Source organism: Pelodiscus sinensis, chromosome 18 (genome assembly GCF_049634645.1).
Source record: "Pelodiscus sinensis isolate JC-2024 chromosome 18, ASM4963464v1, whole genome shotgun sequence".
Classification (NCBI taxonomy): Eukaryota; Metazoa; Chordata; order Testudines; family Trionychidae; genus Pelodiscus; species Pelodiscus sinensis.
In genome coordinates, this window is record NC_134728.1 from 20,929,626 (window position 1) to 20,953,570 (window position 23,945).

Sequence of the window (23,945 nt, forward strand, 5' to 3'; positions counted from 1 at the left end):
AGAGATTTTATTGCCTTTGTGAGTAAGTGCCCTGCATTTATAACAATCAGATTTCCATTCAGACAGACCTACAAACAGCCTATGCACTTGCTTGGAAACTCACCCCTCAGAATGAATTATTTTCTTATAACTGGTCACAATTTGGATCTTCTACCTAAATATTTCAGTAGGAGCTGGTGGGTGCTCAGCTCTTTTGAAAAATCGATCCAACTTTTAGTTTCCTAATTACAGTTTTAGGAATGTAACTTTAGGCCCCCATTTTTTAAAATCTTGGCTGTGGTATCTAATGTGATTTCACAACTAAACAAGTAGCCAGAAAGGGATCTTGAAAAAAATGCACTTCCTGGTTCTGACATACCTTCTATATTCAGGATTTGAAGTAGAAAATCATGATTTGATTTAGCAATGTTGTACAAATAGTGCAGACCATTGTTTTCTTTATATTCAGTGACCCAGCATAGTACTTGAAGGATGGAATCTGCCTTCTGTTTGTCATTTAGATTGGAAAAGTGAGGGGGATCTTTCACTAATAGAAGATTCTGGTTTTCATTTCCTTGGCCCTCACAAATATTCTCAAGATTCAGCAACACAAAGGAATTAGGGCTTTTTTTTCCCTATGAAAGAAATTATATTTTAGCCATCATTTGAGATCCTAAACCCTGCCTCCTACTTGGGGAATATTATATTTTCTTGCATCTGCCAACAATCAAGCTGAATTTGGTCTTGAGAGACACAACTATGTGTACATTTAACCTGTTGCCATTTAAATCTGAAACATACAACAATCCCTTGTGTATCACAAGCTCTCAGAATCTAGACCAAAATAGGCACCAATTGCCTGATTATCAAAGACACTGAGTGCTAGTATCTCCTCACATAAATGGAGCTGCAGATGTTCCAGCATTTCTCACTATGAGGCCTATTATATTGTGCAACCTGGAATACTAGCACTGCATATTCAATACCAGCTAGCCTTTATGTGAGAGAGAGAGGCTGAGGGCTTTCCATAAGACCTGGAGATTTAACGCTGAGGTTGCCTGCCTTTCTGTTAGTTATTTCCTGCCCACAATGGCTGGATTTGGTCTCAGTTATCTCCCATTGTGTGTCTAAGGTGTGTTCTATATTTGACACCTGAACACAGTATTAGTCATCATGACATTGGAAGAACATTCCAGCAACATTGTTGATGGAAGATGAGGGTATTTATGTCTCATCTCAGGGCATAGGGTAGGTCCTGGAAAGTGAAGACTTGTAAGAAACCCTGTGTTGGGTATTTCTCAGGTGACCTTCTGAACATTGTGGGGAGAGGGTTTTGGCAAGTCCTAGCCTGAAAGGAGAAACACCTGCGCTAGCTTTTGTGATTGCAACTGAAGATGTCTCTCAATTTAATAATGGTCCCTGTGGAAATTTAGAGATAATCACTCGGCATTTGTGCAGGTGAACTGCTGGATCCTGTCACTCTTCATGTTCGAAAGTCATCTCCCCTCACTGACAGCTGAGCAATGTGTGTGTGTGTGGGGGGGGGGAGGTGTTGAGTATCATGTGCACTGCAGTTTCTACAAGAGACACATCTAAAATCACATGTAGAATGTAAGGATGTCTCTCTTTAAGGGATTTTTTTTATTATTATTTATTGCAGTTGGAGGGATGGTCAAATATTATTTGGAAATATGCACAGGATCTGCAATGCTTTATTTTTAGTTACCTTCTATATTTAAAAGGTGCTGGTTTCCTAGGGTGTGAGCTAAGGGCACCCTAACATCCTCAGGAGTCGCCAAGTTTGCTTTAGAATCCCTGCCCATGGAGATTTTAATGGTCAGTTACCTGGAAGAGAACCAGATCCCAAAGGCTAATTTCAGAATGGTGTCAGAAGCCATTTTCCCTTCAATGTATTCACAATTACAGAATTAAATTAGATTTTAAACCCCAGCCCTTATGTAGAATGAACTATCCACTTAGCCTAAAAACAAGTCATGGTGCTAGCTGGATGCTGTCACATGGCAGGATGTGGAAACTGAGAAGAGACTTGTAAAGCCTTAGAAATAGGCTTAGAGTAGAAAATGAGTGTAATGTTTATTAATACCCACGGCTTGTGTATCCTTGGGGGATTATGAATCAGATTCAGGCAACCCCTGGAGCAGTCACTCGGTATCCTGGCAGGGATACAGCCATTGCTTTTTGTTCCGCAGCTATCATGGGTTTAGTCTTGCTGTCAAACACCATCTCTCCAGTGTGAGCAGAGGATTAAGAAGTAGAAGGGAGGGAGCCTAAATGTAACCAAGTCTCAGGGCAATAGGAATCTATACTTAGCATGTCAGTTATTCTTAGTCAATGGTAGCATGTGGGTTTGGGGGGTATGGGACTGTAGCACGTTCAAGCACTCTCTGCTTGAGCACCTTCCCCTGGTCTATCTGGCGATTAGCTTTCAGCCCTGGAACACCCCCGGTTGACAGGTGTCTCACCCTCAGTTACCTGTCTTCTGTGCTACTTCAAACCCTCCCAAACCACAGTGCCACTTCCCTCACGGCTTTACCTCCCCTCCCCCCACACTCTGGGGTCTCCCCTCACAGTAAACCCCAAATCCCTATACCCACTTTGCCTCAGTGACCCACTGCCAGTCATCCTCTAGCCCCTGCCTCAGGGGCAAACTGCAGTCTGAAATGGCCACTCATCCTCTGCAAGGGAGTGTAGGACTCTCAGGATTTGAGAGCAAGGCCTCAGCCTGGGAGCTTGCCTGGCTAGAGTTCACCAACTCTTCCTGAGCTTTCCCAACCCTGCTCTGTCTCAGGTACCCTCTCTTGCTTCCCAGACAGCCTCAATGTATACTGCCCCGCCCTGATTGGCTGCTACCTGCCTCAGCTGATTGGTCCACTGTCCTAGCCCTCTCTCAGGTCTGAGTTTAGCCCAGGGCTGGGAAATCTCAGGCCTGGGGGCCAGATGTGGCCTTCAGCTTGCCTGGATTCAGCCCCCAAAGCTTAGATCCCCACCCAGCATAGGGGAGCCCACGATGGCGCTCCAGCCCTGTCGCTGCCCCTCTGAGGGCTGGAGCACACAAATTTTACTAGTCTGGCCCCCCAGGCTCTGGTGTGCAAAGGGAATGTGGGGAGTGTCGTTTTCCTTCTCAGTTGGGGGCCACAATGAGGTTTTTTTTCTGCTTCTCACTTATGTGTGGCCCCCAACTGATTTTTCTGTGGGTCAGTGACCCCTGGCCCAAAAAAGGTTCCCCACCTCACGTTTAACTCTTATTTCACCAATTGGGGTGATGGCCCCATTACAGGGACCTGTGTTCAAATTGTGAGTGCTAAGTCCTTAAGTACATGGGTAGTGTCTGCAAGGTGGAACCTAGTTTTTCTTCCTAGATTTTTTATTTTTCGTTTCTTTGTATTTTTTTCTTGGAAACAGCCAGACTGCAAATGTGGCCTTTATTTTAGCAATAACAGCACCTCAATAGGGCCAGATCCTGAGAGAGGCTGAGTCCCTAGAAATCAGTGGGATGCCATTCAGAGCTGTGAGCCATACTCAGCACTTTTCAGGGTGTCAGAGAGAGGAAGAAAAGGTGCATCAGGGATACATGCATACATCTTCCTTCACATGCCAAATAAGCTGTTTCATATACAGAATTTGGGCATTAATTGCAAATGACTGATTTTGTGCATGCAAATTACTTTTTAATGATTTGTAACAGGCACATTTGCAGGCTCACCTCTTGTACCCTACTTTGAAATATTGGCCTGAGGGCTTCAAATGATATTTAACTGAGTGAGTCATGTTTTGCCGATTTGGCTATATGAGAAAACAGAGTACCATAGAAGTTTAATTAACTGAAACCTTTGGGAGTTCACTTGAACTGATTATGCATAGAGTTTTCCCTTCCTTGGTTTAGATACAGATAAAAATTTCTCTCTCTCTCTCTCTCTCTCTCTAAGAATGAGTGGCATTGTCTGTGGCTAATGGGTACTGAACTTAATCTTTATCACAATTGCTGGTAATAAAGAAAAAAGTGTCCACATTGATGTAATATTATACGTCTGTGCTAGTAAAATAGCTGCTTTCCAGACTCAGGTCTTTTGTCCTCCCAATTCCTGTGGGAGGGAAGGTGTGTTATATATAGGAATGAATGGGGTTGGGGCAAAGGAAAGCCTGCTTTAATTACTTGCTATTGTTCTCTGCAACCCTGTTAATTTCAGGGCTGCAACTGCAGGGAGGGGAAATTGTTTAGATTAGGAAGTAGACTGAGGTATAACATTTATCCTCCTGTTTCTAGGGAGACTGTCAGACTCGGGAGGAAGCCGTCGCACTGGGTGTTGGACTCTGCAATAATGGTTTCATGCATCATGGTAATGTACCAATTACCCTTCTTGTAGCCAATTAACAGAGCTCTCACTTCTGTCTCATTAATGGGGGATAGCTTCAAATCCCAATCCTATTGGCTGTGTCATACATGCAAGCAGTCTCAGAGGTCCCAGCAGGATCCCTCTGAAATGCAGCCATGGGGAGCACGGACCCTATCAAAGATGTTTGGGGGAATAGCTCTGTCAGAGGGTCCCCACATGGAGTATGTTCATGATAAACCCTGCAGCACCCAGGCAGTTAAATGGGGAAATCATTTTCTCACTGTGTGTTCTCTTGGGAACAACCAAGCTGCAAATATGGCCTTTATTTTAGAAATAAAGGCACCTCAATAAGGCCTGATCCTGAGAGATGCTGAGCTCCCAGAATTCAGTGAGATGCCATTCAGAGCTGTGAACAATACCCAGCACTTTCTGGGCCATCCAAAATGCTGCACATACTAAGTGCTGTCCCGAAATGCACTCCAGTAGGTCTCGGGTACAACATGACTCGGGATGAATCGTCAAACACTAGGCTGAGCTATCCTAAAGGAACTGCCAAATTGCTCTCTTTAGTGCCTGCCTCTCAGAGCAGCCTTGGCGGCCCTCGACACTGTACCGCTGGGAGCTGCCAGATTCTCGAGCTCAGCCCTGTGTTTTGAGGTCTGCCCTGCCCTTTGATTTCTCGTGGCTATTTTCAGTTGTTTTGGCACCCCAACAGCAGTGAAGATTTGCTCTAAAATAAAAGCCCCCGGCTGTTTCTTGATCCACATTCTTCTGTCTCCCATGTCCTCATAGTAATGAAGATGTGGCATGTGGGCAACGCAGATGAAATATCCAAACCCCCGAGTGCAGTCTAGGAGTAGCAATTAGTGAGGGACTGTAAAGGAGCATTGCTATGATTCCTGCCCCCAAATGAGAAGGTACCCTCCTTCCGATGGGTGTTTGAGATGGGCAAGGCCAATGGAAAATCACATCTGAGGTCAAAGCATGGATTATGAGAATTTGTAGCTGTTTGAGGGGTTTAGAGGTTGAATTAAACTCTCTATCCTATTGCCCCTTCTTGGGCAGACATTGTAATGAGACACCCTGTTCCCAGAGTCTTAACTGCTCATCTCATCTTGTGGAACTGGAGAAACTCACCATGTGCACATTCTCTAGCACATTGTCTCCCTTTCAGTTCAGCCTGCAGCTGTGGCCTCAGTCCTGGAAGCTGGAGGAAGAGGGCAGGGAGGGTCTGATTTTCATTGCTTTATTCACATTGGTAGCCCCTTACTTCTCATAGAGTCCCACTGCTCCTTTCAGAGCAAGGTCAACACGAGCAAGTCTCTCAGAATATGTCCCAGAATGAAAGGGAGACAAGCGATGAGCAATCCCCACAGGGTCCAAACATTCATCCCAACCCTTTACCCTGGTGAGTGGGTGCAATTGAATTCACATGCATGGAGACCTGAGCAGAGAACTGGAAAATGTGCCCTGTAGAACCCCCATCTCTGGCAGACCCTCAGGGAATACCCTGGCCATTGCCCAGTTTTTAGGATACATTGCGTAAACTGCAGGCTTTTGAATATCTATTATATACACAACAATAAATGAAATGGCTGCAAAACCTTTCCAGGAAGTGTTCCTGGAAAAGGTGAATTGGAGACTGGAGAGGAGGAGGAGATGGGAGAGCATCCAGTATTGCTGCTCTGGGCCAGATCAGAATCTGTCAGTAGATTTCTCTGCAGTGTTTACCCATAGGCTGGAATCAGGGGAGCTGACAGCCATGCCGGGCCCCTGGACTAGGTGAGGGAGGCCAACTCTGTGCTTCCAGAAGAAATGGAGCCTCAGGTGGAAGAGGCGGGACTGGGGCAGCCAGTCCTCAGTACTACCCAGAGTGTACTGTGCTGCTCCCCCAACCCTTAGAACCATTCAGAGGGTGCTGCATGGCACTCTGGTGGCAATTCAAGGGCCCAGGGCTCCAGGTGCCACAGCAGTAGCAGTGGCAGCATTTGGGAGCTCTGGGCCCTTTGGAATCACCAGGCCCCAGGACAACTGCCTCATTTCCCCTGGCCCCCTCCATCAGCAGACCTGGCTATAATCAGAACCAGCTTTGAAGTGGCCACAGAACCTGAAACAGACATTTGGAAACAGGCATCACATCCAAACTGGTTCTGGACACCTCTGCCAGACACGTGATTAAAAAAAGCTGAAGGAAAGAGAAGCTGTTAAAAAGTTCATTTACTTCTGAGGCCATTCTTTGTTGTGTGGAGAAAACAGGCCTTTGAAAGCTTCACAATGGCCATCTGTTTACAGATGGGAATTACTCCAGGTAGTGGCTGAAAAAGCCAATACTGCACCCTCCCTTGAGTGTTTCAGATTCTGCACAAGTAGTATGAAAACATGCTCCGTTTGATTGCAGGAGGCGGCACATGAATGAACAAGCAGGAGCCATGGGAATAAAAGCTGTGGGGAGGGAGATCATAGGCCCCAACCTGGAACATTTGGGGCACGAGCACCCAAATTTACTCTGATTTACAAAGCTATTGTTAAACACATAGGATGGCCTGCCTCTCTCAGGAACTCCACTCCCATTTCCAGCTCTCCTATCCATTCTGAATACCTTCATTCCACGGGTGCTCTGAACCATTCTATGTGGACTCATATCTCTCTAACCAGCAGTTCAAAATCAATTTTGTTCCCAGAATCTTCCCTTTGTCTTCCTCCATAATACTGATGCCAAGGCAGGGAAGTAAACAAATCACATCGACAAACTAACCAGTGAAGAAAAAGTGCTAATTCAGCTGGGAAGTAATATTTACTTTCCAGGTATCAGTGGGTGTTTCCAGAGATGAGACTAATATGAACCAAACAAGTTGCATATTGCTTGATAATATACTACATAGAAACTTTCTTGTAAGAGGACCTGATGAGCATTCCACATTCATCAGAAGCCTGGGCATAGTTTGGTGGAGTTAGAGAGAGAGTATTGCCCCCTTCTCCCCCCAATGGCAAGTATCAAGCAGGCATGGAATTCCCCTCCTCACTCCCCCTGCCCCACCTGCGTGGCCCTATTGGCCTGACTGGAGCTAATCTCCAATATAGAAGTCAAACTACGCCTATGACCAGAAGCACTGAAGATCAGACCAAGATCCACCCTGCACTTTGGTGAGATGTGCCCAAAATATGGCACAGATTAAGAAACCAGGGTTAAATAAATGATTGGCTGGGATTGGTGGTGAGGATTTGGCATGTAAAATCCTGTTTAATCTGTTAACTAGTTAAGCAGTGCGGTGGGCTGCTCTAGCCAGGCATGGGCTGTTCTGACTGGGCTGACGCGCCCCCACCTGACATGCAATGGGCTGCTCCAGCCTTCTGCACCATGCCATGAGCCTGGCTGGGTTGGAACAGCTCCCCCCCACCATGTCAGGTGGGGGGGGGCTGCTCCAGCCCAGCTGTGTCACTGGTTAACTGTAACTGATAAGCATCACCCGGTAAGAGTCATGTTTACCCGTTAACCAGTTAGCCATTCATACCCTTAGTCAGGATTTTCTTTGGTCTTTGGTTTTCTAAAGGGGAGAGAAATATGTTTAGATTTCCTTCTAACTGTCTGTCTGCCTTCCACCCTTTGGTTTTCAGTCCTGGAGAAGAGCGAATTCAAGGATGAATCCCAATATTTCCGCTTTTATGCTGATGAGGAAATGGAGGGTACAAGTTTCAAGAGCAAGCAGTTGCGTAATGACTTCAAGCTCATTGAAAACATCCTAGCAAAGAACCTGCTGGTAAGACAGAGCTGATCTGGTATTTGTTTCACATAAGGCATTGTGATCTTTAGCTTTCTAAAGCAATTAAATTTATACCAGTGTACAGAAGAAAAAAACAGGGTGGGAAATTACAAACAGTAGCCAGATATTGCAGCTGACTTTGATTCACTGTGAAAATTCTTTTTGTTGAGAGACAAAAAGGAGAGGTAGATTCAAAAACAGGCCTTGCATCAATTGGGCTGAAGTTAAAACACTGGGTGACAAATAGTATGGTGGATGTACTTAGGTAAGAATCAGGTAATTCTCCAAGATTCATATGTATTTGGGAGTCACTATCAGAGGGTATGTCTACACTTGCACCCTAGTTCAAACTAGGGATGCAAATATAGGCATTCAAAATAGTCAATGAAGCGGGGATTTAAATATCCTGGGCTTCATTAGCATGATCTCGCCGGCGCGTTACTCCGAATGCCAGTTGTTTCGAAAGTGAAAGTGCGCGCTGGGAGATCATTCTAATGAAGCGTGGGATATTTAAATCCCCGCTTCATTGATTTATTTCGAATGCCTACATTTGCATCCCTAGTTCGAATTAGGGTGCAAGTGTAGACATACCCAGAGTGATTTCAGATAAGCTAGATTCCTACACAGAACATATCCACTTCAAGTCTCAGTTCCAATATCATGGATGGGATCCAAGAAAACATTTTCCAGGCAATAATATTGTTCTTCATGCTAATTGCCCTACAAATAGTTATTTCCCATGATACCCAGTCTCTTAAACACTGTCACACTCTTGACTGCATGTGGACTGTTCTATCCTGGTTAGGATTTGGATGCTATTTGTCCAGAAAAGCTCATTTACTGCCAGTGGCCCAGACCCCACTCTCCTCTCCTGTTGAGAACTGGCAAAATGCAGGAGCAGGATGAAAGCCCAAGTCAGTAACAACAAAAACAGCTTTGCTGGAAAGGATCCTAAGGCCCATTAAAGGAGGGAAGAGTTTTCCTGGTGGTTGGCAGACATTCCCCCACCCCTGCCTGCTGTTATTCTACCTCCAGGAAAGTCATTCAGGGTGTGTCTAGACTACATGGCTCCGTCGACGGAGCCATGTGAAGTAGTTTACCTGACATAATCAATGAAGCGGAGATTTGAATAATCCCTGCTTCATTAAATAAAAATGGCTGCTGCGCTGTGCCGACAATCAGCTAATCCAGCACAGCACGGGAGTCTAGAAGCAGATTGGTCAACAAGGAAAGCCTGTGTCAACTGCTCCTTTATGCCTCGTGAAATGAGGTTTACAGGAGCGGTCGACAAAGGCTTCCCTTGTCGACTGATCCGCATCTAGACTGACACGCTGTGCCGGATCAGCTGATTGTTGGCACAGCGCGGCGGCCATTTTTATTTTAATGAAGCGGGGATTATTTAAATCCCCGCTTCATTGACTATGTTGGGTAAACTACTTACATGGCTCTGTCGACGGAGCCATGTAGTCTAGATACACCCTCAGTGTTTGTCTAACTGGCCAGTTGTGATATTTAAATCCCCATCCAATGATGATCCTCCCTCTTTCTCCCTAAAAATTGTTCACCTGCACCCAGAGTTGCCAGTTTGGATGTACTCCTATAGGTTTCATCATGTGTCATAATCTTTAATTAAAGTTTAAGTCTTTAATTCCTGGGGATTCCAGGACAATCCTGAAGGATTGGCGACTCTCCCCCCCCCCCCCCCCCAGTTCTTGTGAGCTGTGTGTCAAGTTACCATATTCAGCATTTGATACAAAGAAGCTCCTAAAAGAATAATTAACTGCCAAGAACTTAGACTCTGGGCTTGATTCCTGCATTTTGCAAAGCACTCAGGGTATGTCTACACTACCACCCTAGTTCGAACTAGGGTGGTAATGTAGGCATACCGCACTTGCAAATGAAGCCCGGGATTTGAATTTCCCGGGCTTCATTTGCATAAGCCGGCCGGCGCCATTTTTAAATGCCGGCTTGTTCGAACCCCGTGCCGCGCGGCTACACGCGGCACGGGCTAGATAGTTCGAACTAGCAAGCCATTCCGCACTATCTCGCCCGTGCCGCGTGTAGCCGCGCGGCACGGGGTTCGAACAAGCCGGCATTTAAAAATGGCGCCGGCCGGCTTATGCAAATGAAGCCCGGGAAATTCAAATCCCGGGCTTCATTTGCAAGTGCGGTATGCCTACATTACCCCGCTAGTTCGGACTAGCGGGGTAGTGTAGACATACCCTCAGAGATCATCTTCATATTCACCCATAGGGGACTGGTCATCACTCAAGCTGCTTTGATTTTCTTCCCTCTGGACAGAGGCCCCTTTGGAGGGGGGGAGGGAGGAAGGGAATAGATACCAGCGTACATTTTCCTCTTTTCTTCCCCCAATTTAAAAGGGCAGGTGTCTAACAACTACATTATTTCTACCCAGGCATTATTTCTACCTAAGGTCCCACCCCTTGCAGGAGTGTGGAGCCAGGCCCACCCCCCACTTTGCCCAGGGGCCTGGCATTCTGTTGGCCCCGTTTCTACCCCTGAAATGCGGGAGCCTTCTAAAGGTCAGCAGTAGACCTAATTGATCCTTCTTTCTGCTAATGTATTGGGTATTTATTAGCATAAAAGAGTTTGAGAACACATTTCAGCTTGGTGCTTCAATCAGACACTATTCGTAATCAATAGCGAACTCCCTGATATCTGCTCCCTGACTGGGTAACTAAAGGATTTGAAACAGGAGAAATATTTATCATTATATTTGTTCCTAAACAAATGCCATAATGTGAGTCAGTGCACAAACACAATCTCCTCCCAAAGAGTTAAAAGTTGAAAATGAATAGTAAATAATGCATAGCAAATTACAAACAGCATGCTTCTTGGTACAGATTTTCAAATACTAAAATTCTGCGCATCATTGCTATTGCCACAAACCAAGAGCTACCTGAATACTTGTAAAGTAGAGATTCCCACAAATACAAGCACTGGAAGTGCATTGCATTTATTCATACTTCCTTTTTTGGCTAGCAATAAGAAGCTGCTGGAATCCTTGTTTTTCCCTGGCTGCAATATGGCTCCACCTTTTTCCTCTTTAACTGGGCCTTTGTGCATCACTCCATTCTTTAGGGCTCTGTGTAAGCCACATTGCAGTTAGAGTAACACAACTTCCTCTCTGCTGGATTTTGCACTGTACCTCTTCAGTGTAACCCGAATTGCTTACGGGGAACAAACTCAACTTACTCACCAAGTTGTGAAAGCTTTTACCCCCTTTCCATATCTTGGACAACTTGTACTCTAAGGAGGGAAACAAGAAGAACTTTCTGTCCAATGAAAATCACAAATGCCAAAGGAATGTGATTCTAGGCTGGAAAAAAATGCACTTCAGACAAAGTTTGATATTCATTTATTTATGCAGTTGTTTTTGATTTATGGACATAAATCCTGACACGTTGAAAAAATACACAAAATTCTTTGCATAGTTCAAAAAGAATTCGGGCTTCTGACTGCCTCCAGCTACAGGGTTTGCATCCATGTTGCAGCATTCTCCTTTATTTTATGAGTTGCACTTCTGCTTACTTCTGAATGATCAAGGAACTGGACTGGCAAATTCACACACAGTTAAGTCTGTTGATAGGGAACACCAACAGAGTCAGGATTATTTGTCTGATCTTAAATAGAAGTTGTCCCAGCTTTTCCCATCCTTGTAGAGATATTGGCTGCAAACATCTTGGGTAACAGCTTCTAAAGCACCTAAGGAGTGATATAGGAGCCTTCATCCCATTTGTCAAACTGAACCTAAGTCACTCAGGAGCCTAATCACCACTGAAAGTCAATAGCAACATTACTGCCTTCTGGTATTCGGGTTCTGAAAAAAGGTGACATCTAGTGATCCGAGCACAAGAATGAGAAATACCTGGGGCCTAACCTAGTTTCTGACATGAGATCACTGTATAGCCTGTATAACAAGGTTTACAGGAGCGGTCGACAAAGGCTTCCCCTGTCGACTGATCCACGTCTTGACTCGCACGCTGTGCCGACGATTAGCTGAGCCGGCACAGCACGGTGGCCATTTTTATTTTAATGAAGCCGAGGATATTTAAATCCCCGCTTCATTGACTATGTCAGGTAGCCTATTTTACAAGCCTCTGTCGGCAGAGGCATGTAGTCTAGACATACCCTTGAACCGTGTCTCAAGGTACATCTACAGAGTGTGGCTATTTCGGGATACCAGATATATCCTGAAATAACTATCCTGCGTCTTAACAAGCTGCCCATTATTTCAAAATATTTTTCTAAATAGTGGGCATGCTATTGCAGCATCCTTGTAGCCCTTGTTCCATGAAGGTTAACGGATGTCTGAAAATAGTGTGTTATTTTGAAATTTGGCGCTGTGTAAACACGCCAAATTTCAAAATTTCAAAATAGAATCGAAATAGATACACGATTTGAGTAGTGCAAATTGCTTCTTATTTTGAGTTTAGGGTGCTGTGTAGATGCACCCTAAGTTTTCCCATCTGCAAAATGAGGATAATGCTTTTCTTCCACCTCTGTCATATTTAAAAGGGACTTTGAAGATAAAAAGCACTAAATCAAATAAGAATAATTGATGATAATAATAGCAGTTTGAACTTACTCTGTATAGTTTAGCACTCTCCCATTGCAGGGTCTCAAATGTGTAGGTACTCAGTAGCATTATAACTCAATCATATCTCTCACTGCAATTTTAAAAGAGCCCATTCATTGAACAGGACAACCTCCTTAAATGTGCTGCTAAAATGATGGCACTGCAAAATATATTTCTCTTATTTAGAGCTTACATTGTGACCTGCATTTTTAAAATAAAGTCCAGCTCACTCCGTACTAAAATTTCTTTTTGCATTCCAGAGGAATTATTCTTGTGTCTTTTGCTAATAGAAAATGACCTCATTCTGCACAGCTTCTGCAAGACAGAGGCTGCCTCATTGCTTTCATTAGTCTAGCCTCCCAAAGTCTATTCAGGCTTGAGAATTCAAAATCCTTGATTAAAAACACCCTCAGGAACAGAGTCACTAATGAGATTCTGTCCCCGAGGGATCTTTGAATGCCCAAGGAATTGGGCTAGCAAGTCAATAACAAGAAGAATGTGTCATCCAGGTGTAGCTAGAGGCCATGATAAGGGTGTTTTGGGGTGGATTTAGTCACTAAAAACCCCAGCAAACACTAAAGTGAAAATAAGTATTCCTTATACTGAAAATATTCTATTGTTAATTTATTCAGAATGTCAGTTCACTGAGGAGGTCTTTGATCAAAAGGATCTTGGTTATTGTGTTTTATTTTTTGTGTTTAATAATTGGTGAACTGTGCCACCAAAGGTTTTAGTGTCTCAAAGTCCTTGGCAAGACTTATAGCAGAGCTGTGTTTATGCTGCAGATGTTTTCTTCACACTAATGTGTGTTTGAAGTTTTCAGTTAATTCACTTCAATCCTGTTCACACCCACTCTGAAGTTGGATTTCCACAAACATCCATCAGTCAAGTTTTACTAATGTGCATCCTTTGTGGGATTGAATTTAAGATTTAACACTTAGGTTAGTATGGGTGCAAGAAGCACAATCTAGCTCAAAATTAATATATCTGAGAAACATCTAAACATACAGTAACTGGGCCAAACTCTGAAGACTGGTACAAAGACCTAAAATGAAAATACAGCGGAAGTAAAGGGAGAAATCTTCAGCCTTTCGTTTGCTTCTAAGGCTTCTGAATGCATAACCACCCTGCCACTTTAAAGCATGTGAGGGGAGTAGATATAATCACTGCTTTCCTCCCAACACTGATTTAGCTCATGGTCATTTGCATTCAGAAGATAACTGACATTGAGGTTAACCCGGGATAAAGAAAGCCACAAGCTATCCATTTGGTTTTACTGTTTATTCAGTCAGAGCATACTGCAATCTGATGTCCAGGCTACTGACAGTGGTTTAACATGTGTTTTCCATGTTGAAGGAAAATCTCCTACTAGAGGATTGGCCATTTTCATAGCACAGTAACAGTATAGTTCATGTTTACGGAAACGTCTGACACTTTGTTGCCAATGTTTTTAATGTTGGCTTGTGGCCATGTTCTCCTGGTCCATTGGGGCAGGAAGATCCTTTTGATTCCAGTGGGAAGCTATCCATGGAAATCTGAGGGCAGAAGCTGACCCGTAAGGACTTAGATTCTCCTTAGCTTAAAGCTTAGTCTTTCTGCCTCCTTCTCATCTCTTCCATTTTGCCAAGAGCCATCCCTTAAATAGCCTTTTCTCTAAAGATATGTTAGAACTGAATTGCTTATTTGTCCACCACTCGCTGATTACCCAAACACTGGCATAGTGCTGTTCATTTCATGTAATTTTTTTTTAACACAATTGACCCAACATGCAACCATGTTCTTTTAACAGCACAAAGTGAAAAGATAGAGATGTATCCTGAACATGCTCTTTCCTACCATCCCCTCTTAAGGAAAGAGCCTAAATGAAAAGATAATCTTATTCTTGTGTTCTGAAGGTCATATCTGTGATATTCACTGATCATCCGAGCACTTACAGTGCTTGTAAGAGCTCCACTTTATTCTGTGTCTGGTTCTAACTGACTGTGCATTACAAGAGCATCTCACCCAACTGGGAAGAGCAGCCCTTAAAGACACTGTTCCCTATGGCTACGTCTACACTGGCCCCTTTTCCGGAAGGGGCATGTAAATTTCATGAGTCGTCGTAGGGAAATCCGCGGGGGATTTAAATATCCCCCGCGGCATTTAAATAAAAATGTCCGCCGCTTTTTTCCGGCTTTTAAAAAAGCCGGAAAAGAGCGTCTAGACTGGCCCCGATCCTCCGGAAAAAGCGCCCTTTTCCGGAGGCTCTTATTCCTACTTTGAAGGAATAAGAGCCTCCGGAAAAGGGCGCTTTTTCCGGAGGATCGGGGCCAGTCTAGACGCTCTTTTCCGGCTTTTTTAAAAGCCGGAAAAAAGCGGCGGACATTTTTATTTAAATGCCGCGGGGGATATTTAAATCCCCCACGGATTTCCCTACGACGACTCATGAAATTTACATGCCCCTTCCGGAAAAGGGGCCAGTGTAGACGTAGCCAATATGTATCATACTGATTACATTAAGTAGAGGCACTACAGTTTTTTCAGATCCTGGACCAGCTTTTAATCGACCTTATGTCATGGACATTGCTCCACCCATCCACAGTCACATGACTGCCCTGTGACACTACAGTAGCTAATATGGAAAGTTATGCAAGAAATATTTAATTCAGTATTTTAGCTATCCTTTAATGGGATGTAGTAGCTTGGAATGAAAGAGGAGCCAGGATCATGTGACCATGTGATCACATGACTGCTCATCATGGACTACCAGCAAGGACTCTGCAGATCACAATTGGGAACCTGTGTACTAAAATGATTAACAAAACAAATAACTATGTAAGTGTTATGATGGACATTGTACAGGCAACAAGCTGTTATTGGAAGAGAGTTCAGTCACTAATGTTGATACTATGTCAGGAACTCACATCTCACTTGTTGCAAGCAAAGCAGATGTGAGCGAGACAATTATAATGGGCTATTTTTAAGATATGTCTTCTCCCCGTGTCCTGGTCAAATTCTATTTGAGGATGCTATGCCTGTCTAAACTTCCCTTGTAATTTCAATTGAATATTCTTCTTTGCATCCTGTACTGTATAATTGTATGATGCTGCTGTTCAATATTAAGCAGCTGCTATTTTATACTTCCAAAGTGGCTGCATTTTAGGGGTGACAGAATGATTCCTATTTATGGAAAGTCTCTTAATTGCTATGGATGAAAGGTTGTTCTGTACTGAAATGCAAGGTATTACTATTTCATTATTTGGAAAACATATCACAACTTTCTCAAAGATGAAGTGAACACTGACGATAGTTTGCATAAATGTTTATAAAAGGGCTTTGAGATTCTGTGTTTTGAAGAGTGGCTTAGAAATATAGGACTATTAGTTTCATCACCATCATATTGACTGAAAACAATCCACATTAAAAACTGTTCTGTTTACCCTCATTTTAGAGCTGAGAAGGGCAGGAAGATTATGAGTAAACGATAGTGCATGAAAGAGATTTTCATGTGTAATCATGAGATCTGCACAGAAACTCGGCATTCAACTGTGTGTAGCCGTTGGCTTCTCAGGGTTTGCAAATTAAGACCTCTGTGTACATCTGCACAACAAGTCACAGCCCATACCAGTGAGTTTCAGAGCCTGGGTTGATAGACTTGGACCACAGCACAAAAAATACCTAGACATTATAGGAGCGGTGGGCAATAAAACAGCAGAGGTTCTTCATGATTAGGCCCTGGTGGGCTGCTGCTGCTCTCTTTACTGCACTTCTGCAGGTACAGGCAATCACTGCTTCCATTGTCTGGGAATGGTGATCCATGACCAAAGGGAACTCTGATCCTCTGTATCTGCAGAGGCAAAGGCAAATGCTGGCCATAGTGACAGTGATGCTTCTGGGTGGGTGGAGCTCTCCCCGGGCGAACACCCTATCCCCTAGGCCATGCCAGAACCCACCCCACCACCTCACCTTCAGGGAGCCCTTTTTCCCACCTCTCCCAGAGTGGGTGGGACTTGAACCTGCCAACCTTCCGTCCCCAGGCTAACCTTGGTGGACCGGATCCGGCCTGTTATTTGCCCACCCCTGCATTATGGCTTGGGCTGTGAAACCTATGCCGCTCCCTAGGCTTCAGAGCCCAGACCCCAGCCTAAGCGGCAACATCTACACAACTGCTTTTAGCACCATGGCGAAAGCCCCATAAGCCCTAGTCCAGGGGTAGCCAACCAGTTAGACACGAAGAGTCAAAATAGCTGTGGATAGTAATGCAAAGAGCCACACATCCCTCACCCAGAGCCAGGTACCCCCAGGCCTCTCCCACTCTAACCCAATGCCTGAGTCTCACCGGAGCTGCCATCGCCACAGCCACGCACTTCTCCCTCCAGGAACTGGGGCGTGTGCACAAAGCGGGCATGGCGTTCTGAACGAGCCTTAACCTTGAGAGCCGCATTTCTGTGAGCAAAGAGCCACATGTGGCTCAAGAACCACAGATTGGCCAGCCCTGGTCTAGTCTTGACCTGGCATCTGAGACTTGCAGTTGCAGGCTGCTGCTCTCCGAGTAGACATACGCTGAATGTTTAAAATATTGTGTCATTTGGTTTCACAGACCCATAGCTGTCAGAAAGGTGAAAATAGTCTTGTCATGCTACACGTGAATGTTCAGAACTCCCCCCGTTCCTCAAACTTGTGTTTGGATTAGTGGTTGTGGGTGATGTAGAGTGGCAACTTTATCATGCTATCTGTGAATACAAAGACAGTGAGTTAGGCCTTGTCGTCACTGCCTCGAGCGATCTTCCAGAGTTTGATTTAGTGAGTCTAGTTAAGATTTGCTAAATCAAACTCAGAGAGCACCCCCATTGGCACTCTGGCTGTCAATGGGGAGGAAGGGAAGCTGATGATAGCATTTGCTCCAATTGACCTCTCGCTTGGGGGACAGCAGCAAGCTCGGCTTAAGGTAAGCCAACTCCAGGTACGAATTCTATGAAGTTGGAGTTGCATACTTTAAGCTGAGCTTCTGGTCTTTAGTAGACCTGGCCTTAGTGTTGTTTCCAGAGAAGCTAGCTGAAATTATCCCGATTCCCCATTAACCCGCCTCATTGCTGTTGCTTGATTTTTCTCTCAAAAGGTTAATGGTAGTGACACCCATTAAAACAATGAGAATTTTAAGGCTAACTCTCCACTTGGTGCTTTGAACATATAGCCCAGAGCATGTTCCTCCAACAGAAGAGGAACTGCACAGCCTTTCCACATGGGAAATGACAAGTTGAACGGGAGAGTTGCCCAAGCAGTTTTCAATTGAATCCCAAACTTGAAGCAATCACTTACCCATTATGTTGGGCTGAGACTTGTGTTGGGCTGAGACTTGTAAGAGTTCAAGGCCAAAACCTACCTATCCCTGTGCTCGTTTTCTAATGAACTCTTTGCACTGAGTACACTTGAGTAGCATTGCATTGCACCTTTTTCACAGAATCTTCCTTGGGGTTTCCCTTTTAATCCAAACATCTCCTGAACAGCTTTTTTTTCTTGCAGGTGTCCTAGAGTAGTGAGTTATTTTGCACCTACAGATTTTGATCCTACAGGAAAAGACATTTCTATTTTCATAATCTGCTGTGGTGAACCACTGACAGGAGGAAGCTGATAAGTTAATGGCATTAGAATGGTAATAGAAAAAGACTAGTGCTTTTGAACAGTATAGGAGTCAGAAGGAACAAGGGAGGAATCTATAATTTTCTTCTCATAGGCTGTGTCCAGACTCAGGGGTTTTTTTGAAAAAACTTCCCCTGCATCCAGACTCAAGCCGCGTTCTTTCGAAATTAATTCGAAAGAACGCGGCTTTTCTTTCGATGGCGGTAAACCTCATTTCACGAGGAAGAACGCCTTCTTTCGAAAGTTCCTCTTTTGAAAGAAGGCGTTCTTCAATGTAAATAGGGCTTCTTCAAAAGAGAGCATCCAGACTCACTGGATGCTTTCTTTCGAAAAAGCAAGCCGCTTTTTTGAAATTTCTCCGTGCAGTCTAGATGCTCTCTTTCGAAAGAGGCTCTTTCGAAAGATGCTTTCGAAAGAGCCTCTTTCGAAAGAAGCCTGCAGTCTAGACATAGCCATAGTGACATGGGTTAGCTTATAAGCAACTTTCTTTTCATCCCAACTCTGATTAGATAGATGTGTATTAAATGTGTTAAGCTCACTAAAATGCATGTTGCTTATCTGATGGAACTCAGTTCAATTTGAGGCTGAATTCATGAATTATTAAGCTCAATACAGGGGTAACGGTATAATTTTAGCATGTGTGTTATACAAGATCAGACTAGATCAGTGTTTCTCAACCTTTTTTATAAAGTACCCCCTTTTAAAAAAAATATAAGTTCCCCCTTTAAAAAATTATAAGTACCCCCAGTACCTACAGTTTTCAGACAATACTACATTTTTTTCTACCATTGCAACACATTTGTTTAAACAATTTAATCGTAGCCTGGCAGGCGATGAATTTTTTGGGTGTAAAGTACAAAAATAAAGCGCAGTAAAACTTAAAACAAAAATTCAGTTTTCTCCAAATTTCACTTGTGTTGACGTACCCCCAGACTTCTCTTGAGTACCCCTGAGGGTACTTGTACCACTGGTTGAGAAACATTGGACTAGATGATCTAATGGTCCCTTCTGACATTCAGATCCATGAATTTATGACAACAGTGACTGAAGAAGTGAAAAGCTCACTTCTTTCAGCTCACCAGTTCCTCCAAAACACATTTCCATGTCTATAAAACATTACCTGCACGCTTTTTGTTTTTAAGATCTTACCAGGAGAGGATGACTATGGGTTTGACATTGAAGAAAAGAACAAAGCAATCGTGGTCAAGTCTGTTCAGCCAGGATCTCATGCAGAGGTGAGATCTTCTGACAATTATAACTATTTCCCTTTTAGCAGTGGGAAGAAGTGTCTATCCTTTATAAGCCTGTTTCATGTTAGTTGCAGCTAATAGGAAATTGAGTATTGTCTGACATCCTCCGGTAATAAACTGCCTCTGTACGTTGATATGTTTTTGGCCGCTTAGGATAAAACATTCTTGATGAACATTTTTATTAAGTGGTAAGAGAACAGACAGCCCCTTTGTGTGACAATCACAAACATTGGGCAGTGTTGGGAGATACAAAGCGGAGAGCAGTGAGACAAGAGTTGGAATTACAGAGTGGGCATATTTGAATGCTGTTTTTTTCAACCATATATAATCTGATCTCTTCCTTGTTTTCTAAGAGCACTAATCAGCTTTAATGCAGTCTCACATATATTAACTTACCTGTCTGAGGTATGTGGCTCTCATAACCACGGTATTGGAACACTTCACAACCTTTCAATGTATTTACCCTTACAGTTTCCCTGCTCCCCCAATGTAGGAGGGTGCTATTATTCTCATTTTGCAGAACTGAGGCATGGAGAGACACAAGAAGGCTACGTTTACACTGGCATGATTTTCCAGAAATGCTTTTAACGGAAAAGTTTTCCGTTAAAAGCATTTTCGGAAAAGCGTGTCTAGATTGGCAGGAAAACAAATCTGGGCTGTCTACACTGGCCCTTTTGCGCAAAAGGACTTTTGCCCAAACGGGAGCAGCATAGTATTTCCGCAAGAACACTGACAATCTTACATGAGATCATCAGTGCTTTTGCGGAAATTCAAGCGGCCAGTGTAGACTGCTGGCAAGTTTTTCCAGAAAAGTGGCTGATTTTCCGGAAAAACTGGCCAGTCTAGACACAGCCGAAGATTGTGGGGAGAGGAGGAAATGGAACTCTAATCTCCCAAATCCAAGCCTAGAACTTCTATCCTTGGGCGATCTTTCCTGGCAATCCTGCAGATTGCTTGAATATGTATTGCTCTGAACTGTCTATGATTCTTTAATGATCCAAGGAGAAGAAGCAACCAGATTGATTTCGACATATTGCAAGAATCCCAAATAGGAACTTGAAGCTGCGGTCTAACATTAGAATGAAATGATCTCATTGTTCCTTATTCTCTTTTGTTTTATAGCCATGAGCAAAACTGGGCCGTGGCCTCATCTCATATTCAGATTAACATAAATGGGCCAAATATTGTATTAATGCAAATCTCGGGGGTAAGCTGTTGCCTGACAGATAATCGCTCAGTCATTTCTTTGGCCAGCTGCCCGTAGAACATTTTGCATTGAAAATCTGTTTGTGCTCTGAGACAACAGAAGCACACAATTTTCTAAGGAATCTTTTTCTTGATCGTCCAAGACAAACAGGCTGTGACCATCTGCCCATCTTTTCAACTTGGCTTTAGAATCCTGAAGGAACCAAGTCAAGATCTCACTGAACTGGAAAGCTGTCAGCTCAGTTCACCAAGATTTGAAGCCTAGCAGTAATGCATTTCATTACATTCTTGGGCTCTTAATTGCTTTTTGATACTACAGTGCTAGCTAACATATGGTTCTGGGCCAGCTCAGCAGCTTTAGACCATTTGGTAATCCTCTGCCGGTTTTAACACTCAAAGGACAAAACCAGGGCAAGGAGTTTCACCTCATTGTGCCCATCCACGGTTCATAGGGTTTTATTATCAATGTTTAGGCTGTGATTTCAGTTATACTAATGTGACTCTAGAATGACTCCAAGTTCAGTGAGTAATTACTCCAGATTAAAGGGAACAGGTGACAAAAGCTCACAGCTAGTTGTAACACAGGGCTAGATGTTGGGGGGGGGGGGAGAGAACAGAAAATTACAATAGGGTCATAGGCACAACAAGGAGTGAATCTACTCAGCATCTTAGATGTCTGTATACAAATGAAAGGCATATGGGGAGAAAACATGAAGAACTGGAAATATTAGTACAAAAACTACATTATTACTTAATTGGCATCACAGAGGTGCAATGGGATACAATTATGACTTGAATATTACTCTAGAGGGATTAGAGGACTTTAGCTTGTTCAGGAAGACAGGCAAGGGGGAAAAAGGAGGAGGTTTTGTATTATACATCAATAATATATACACTTTTTCTGAGGTCTAGAAGAAGGTGAGAGGCAGACCAGTTGATGGTCTGTTAGGGCACATCTACACAAGCAGGGCCAAAGTCAAATTAAGCTACACAACCTGAGCTATGTCAATTGCATAGCTTAAGTCAAAATAGCTTATTTCAGCTTTTGCCGCTATCTACACAGCAGGATGTCCGAGTTAAAGCACTCTTTCTCTGCCTTCCCTTACTCCTCGTAAAATGAGAGTTACTCCTTGTAAAGTGAGGAGTCTGAGTAAATAGTCCTCCAGCTCAACATTATTTCGACATTATGTCGAAATATCTGCTTGCTGTGTAGACGCGGACTGTATTTCGAAATAATGCTGCTATGTAGACATAGCCCTTGAGAAGATAAAAGGGGGAATTGAACAGAGGGGAAGTCACGGTAAGGAACAACAGAAATATCTGAACCATAAAACCTGGTAACTGGGATTTTAACTTCCCAGTTGTCTTCTGGAAAAATAATAAAGCAAAACACAAAATGTCCAGTGAGTTCTTGAAACATACTTGGGACATTACTGCCTCCACTTTCTGAAACAGGTAATTGGGGAAGTAACTAGATTCTAACTGACAGGAAGGTATTGGTTGCAAATCTGAAGGCAATTTGGGTGAAAGTGATCATGAAATGGTATGTTTCATGATTCCATAGAAAAAGAAAGAGTGAGCAGCAGCAGAATAATGGCAATTTGACAAATTTTCACAAACTCAGGCTATGTCTACACTATGGCATTTTTGAAGAAGAGGAAATGCAAATTTCACGCTCATTTGCAAATTTCACGCTCATTTGCATATTCTCTTTTGATTCTTTCCGTGGAAGAAGTTTTTGCGAAAAAAACCCTTTTGTGCAAGATCCTGTAAACCTCTTTTTTTGAGGAATAAGGGATCTTGTGCAAAAGGGTTTTTCTGAAAAATGGCCCCATCTACACTGCGAGTTTTCTTCCACAAAATCCTCTTCCACGAAAAGGATTGGAAGAGAATATGCAAATGAGAGCATGAGATTTGCAAATGAGCGCTTCATTTGCGTTTCCTCTTCCGCAAAAATGCCAGTGTAGACGTAGCCTCAGAGAACTGGTAGGTAAGATACTTCAGAAAGAAAATATAAGGGGAAAGAGAGTTCAGGAGAGTTGGGAATTTCTCAGAGAGACAGTATTAAAGGCATAACTATCTTGATGCAAAGGAAACATAGGAAGAATAGTAAGAGGCCAACATGGATCCATCAGGCGCTCTCTAATGATTTGAAAATCAAAAAGTATCCTACAAAAAGTGGAAATGCTAATGAAGACAGCTGAAGAATAGTACAATCATGTAGGACAAAATCAGAAAAGCTAAGGCACAAAATGAGTTACACCTAAAGTAGTGACATAAAAGGCAATCTGAAGAGGTTTGATAAATAGCTCCTCCACTTAGTGGGGAAGGAGAGCTAATAACATCATGAAGGCTGAGGTTTTTAATGCCTATTTTAGTCTTCACTAAAAAGATTAACTGTTAACAGATTTTTAACACATTTAATATTAAAAACATGGAGGGAAGAACACAAGCTAAAATAGGGAAAGAACAGGTTTAAAGACATTTAGGTAAGTCTGATGTATTCAGGTCAGCAAGGCCTGATCAAATTCACTCTTAGGTGCTTAAGGGACTCACTCAAGCAATTTTGGAATCATTAGTGATTATATTTGATAACTCACGGAGAGGGAATGAAATCCCAGAGGACTAGAGATGGACAAATACAATATGTATCTTTAAAAAGGGGAACAAAGAGGACCTGGGGAATTATCAACCCATCAGCCTTTTGATACCTGCCAAGATATTGGAATAGATTATTAAACAATCAATTTGTATGCACCTAGCAGATGATAGGATAACAGCCAACCTGGATTTGTCAAGAACAAATCGTGCCAAACCAACCTAATTCCTTTCTTTTACAGAGTCATTGGCTTAGTTGATGGGGGGGAAGCTGTAGATGTGATAGATCTTTATTTTAGTAAAGCTTTTCACACAATCTCATCCGACATTCTCATAAGCAAACTAGGGAAAATGGGTCTTGATAGACTTGGGTACAAAGCTACTAGAAAGACCGTATTTAAAGAGGTCCCACCAGGATCTTCTCTAGATCTGATACTAGATGTTTTCATTGATGGCTTGAATAATCGATTGGAGAGTATGCTCATAAAATGTGCAAATGATGCTGAGCTGGGTGGAATTGCAAGCACTGGGAGAGGAGGATTATAGTTCAAAACAACAATTTGGAAACTTATCTAAA

General features: G+C 43.2%; 1 protein-coding gene and 1 long non-coding RNA gene across 7 annotated transcripts in view; one reads left to right on the top strand and one right to left on the bottom strand.

Annotated features, from left to right (window-relative positions):
• PREX1 (phosphatidylinositol-3,4,5-trisphosphate dependent Rac exchange factor 1) overlaps nucleotides 1–23,945 on the top strand; it is a 267,346-nt gene that overhangs the window by 192,855 nt on the left and 50,546 nt on the right. For all 4 annotated transcript variants that reach the window (XM_075901238.1, XM_075901237.1, XM_075901236.1 and 1 more), the window contains 3 exons: nucleotides 4,265–4,337; nucleotides 7,950–8,092; nucleotides 19,457–19,549. In XM_075901238.1, coding sequence (XP_075757353.1) covers nucleotides 4,265–4,337; nucleotides 7,950–8,092; nucleotides 19,457–19,549 — 309 coding nt within the window. The remainder of the gene's footprint in view (nucleotides 1–4,264; nucleotides 4,338–7,949; nucleotides 8,093–19,456; nucleotides 19,550–23,945) is intronic.
• Nucleotides 11,441–23,945, bottom strand: part of LOC142818856 (uncharacterized) — a 244,659-nt gene continuing 232,154 nt past the window's right edge. For all 3 annotated transcript variants that reach the window (XR_012896535.1, XR_012896538.1, XR_012896534.1), the window contains one exon: nucleotides 11,441–11,695. This is a non-coding gene — a long non-coding RNA (uncharacterized LOC142818856). The remainder of the gene's footprint in view (nucleotides 11,696–23,945) is intronic.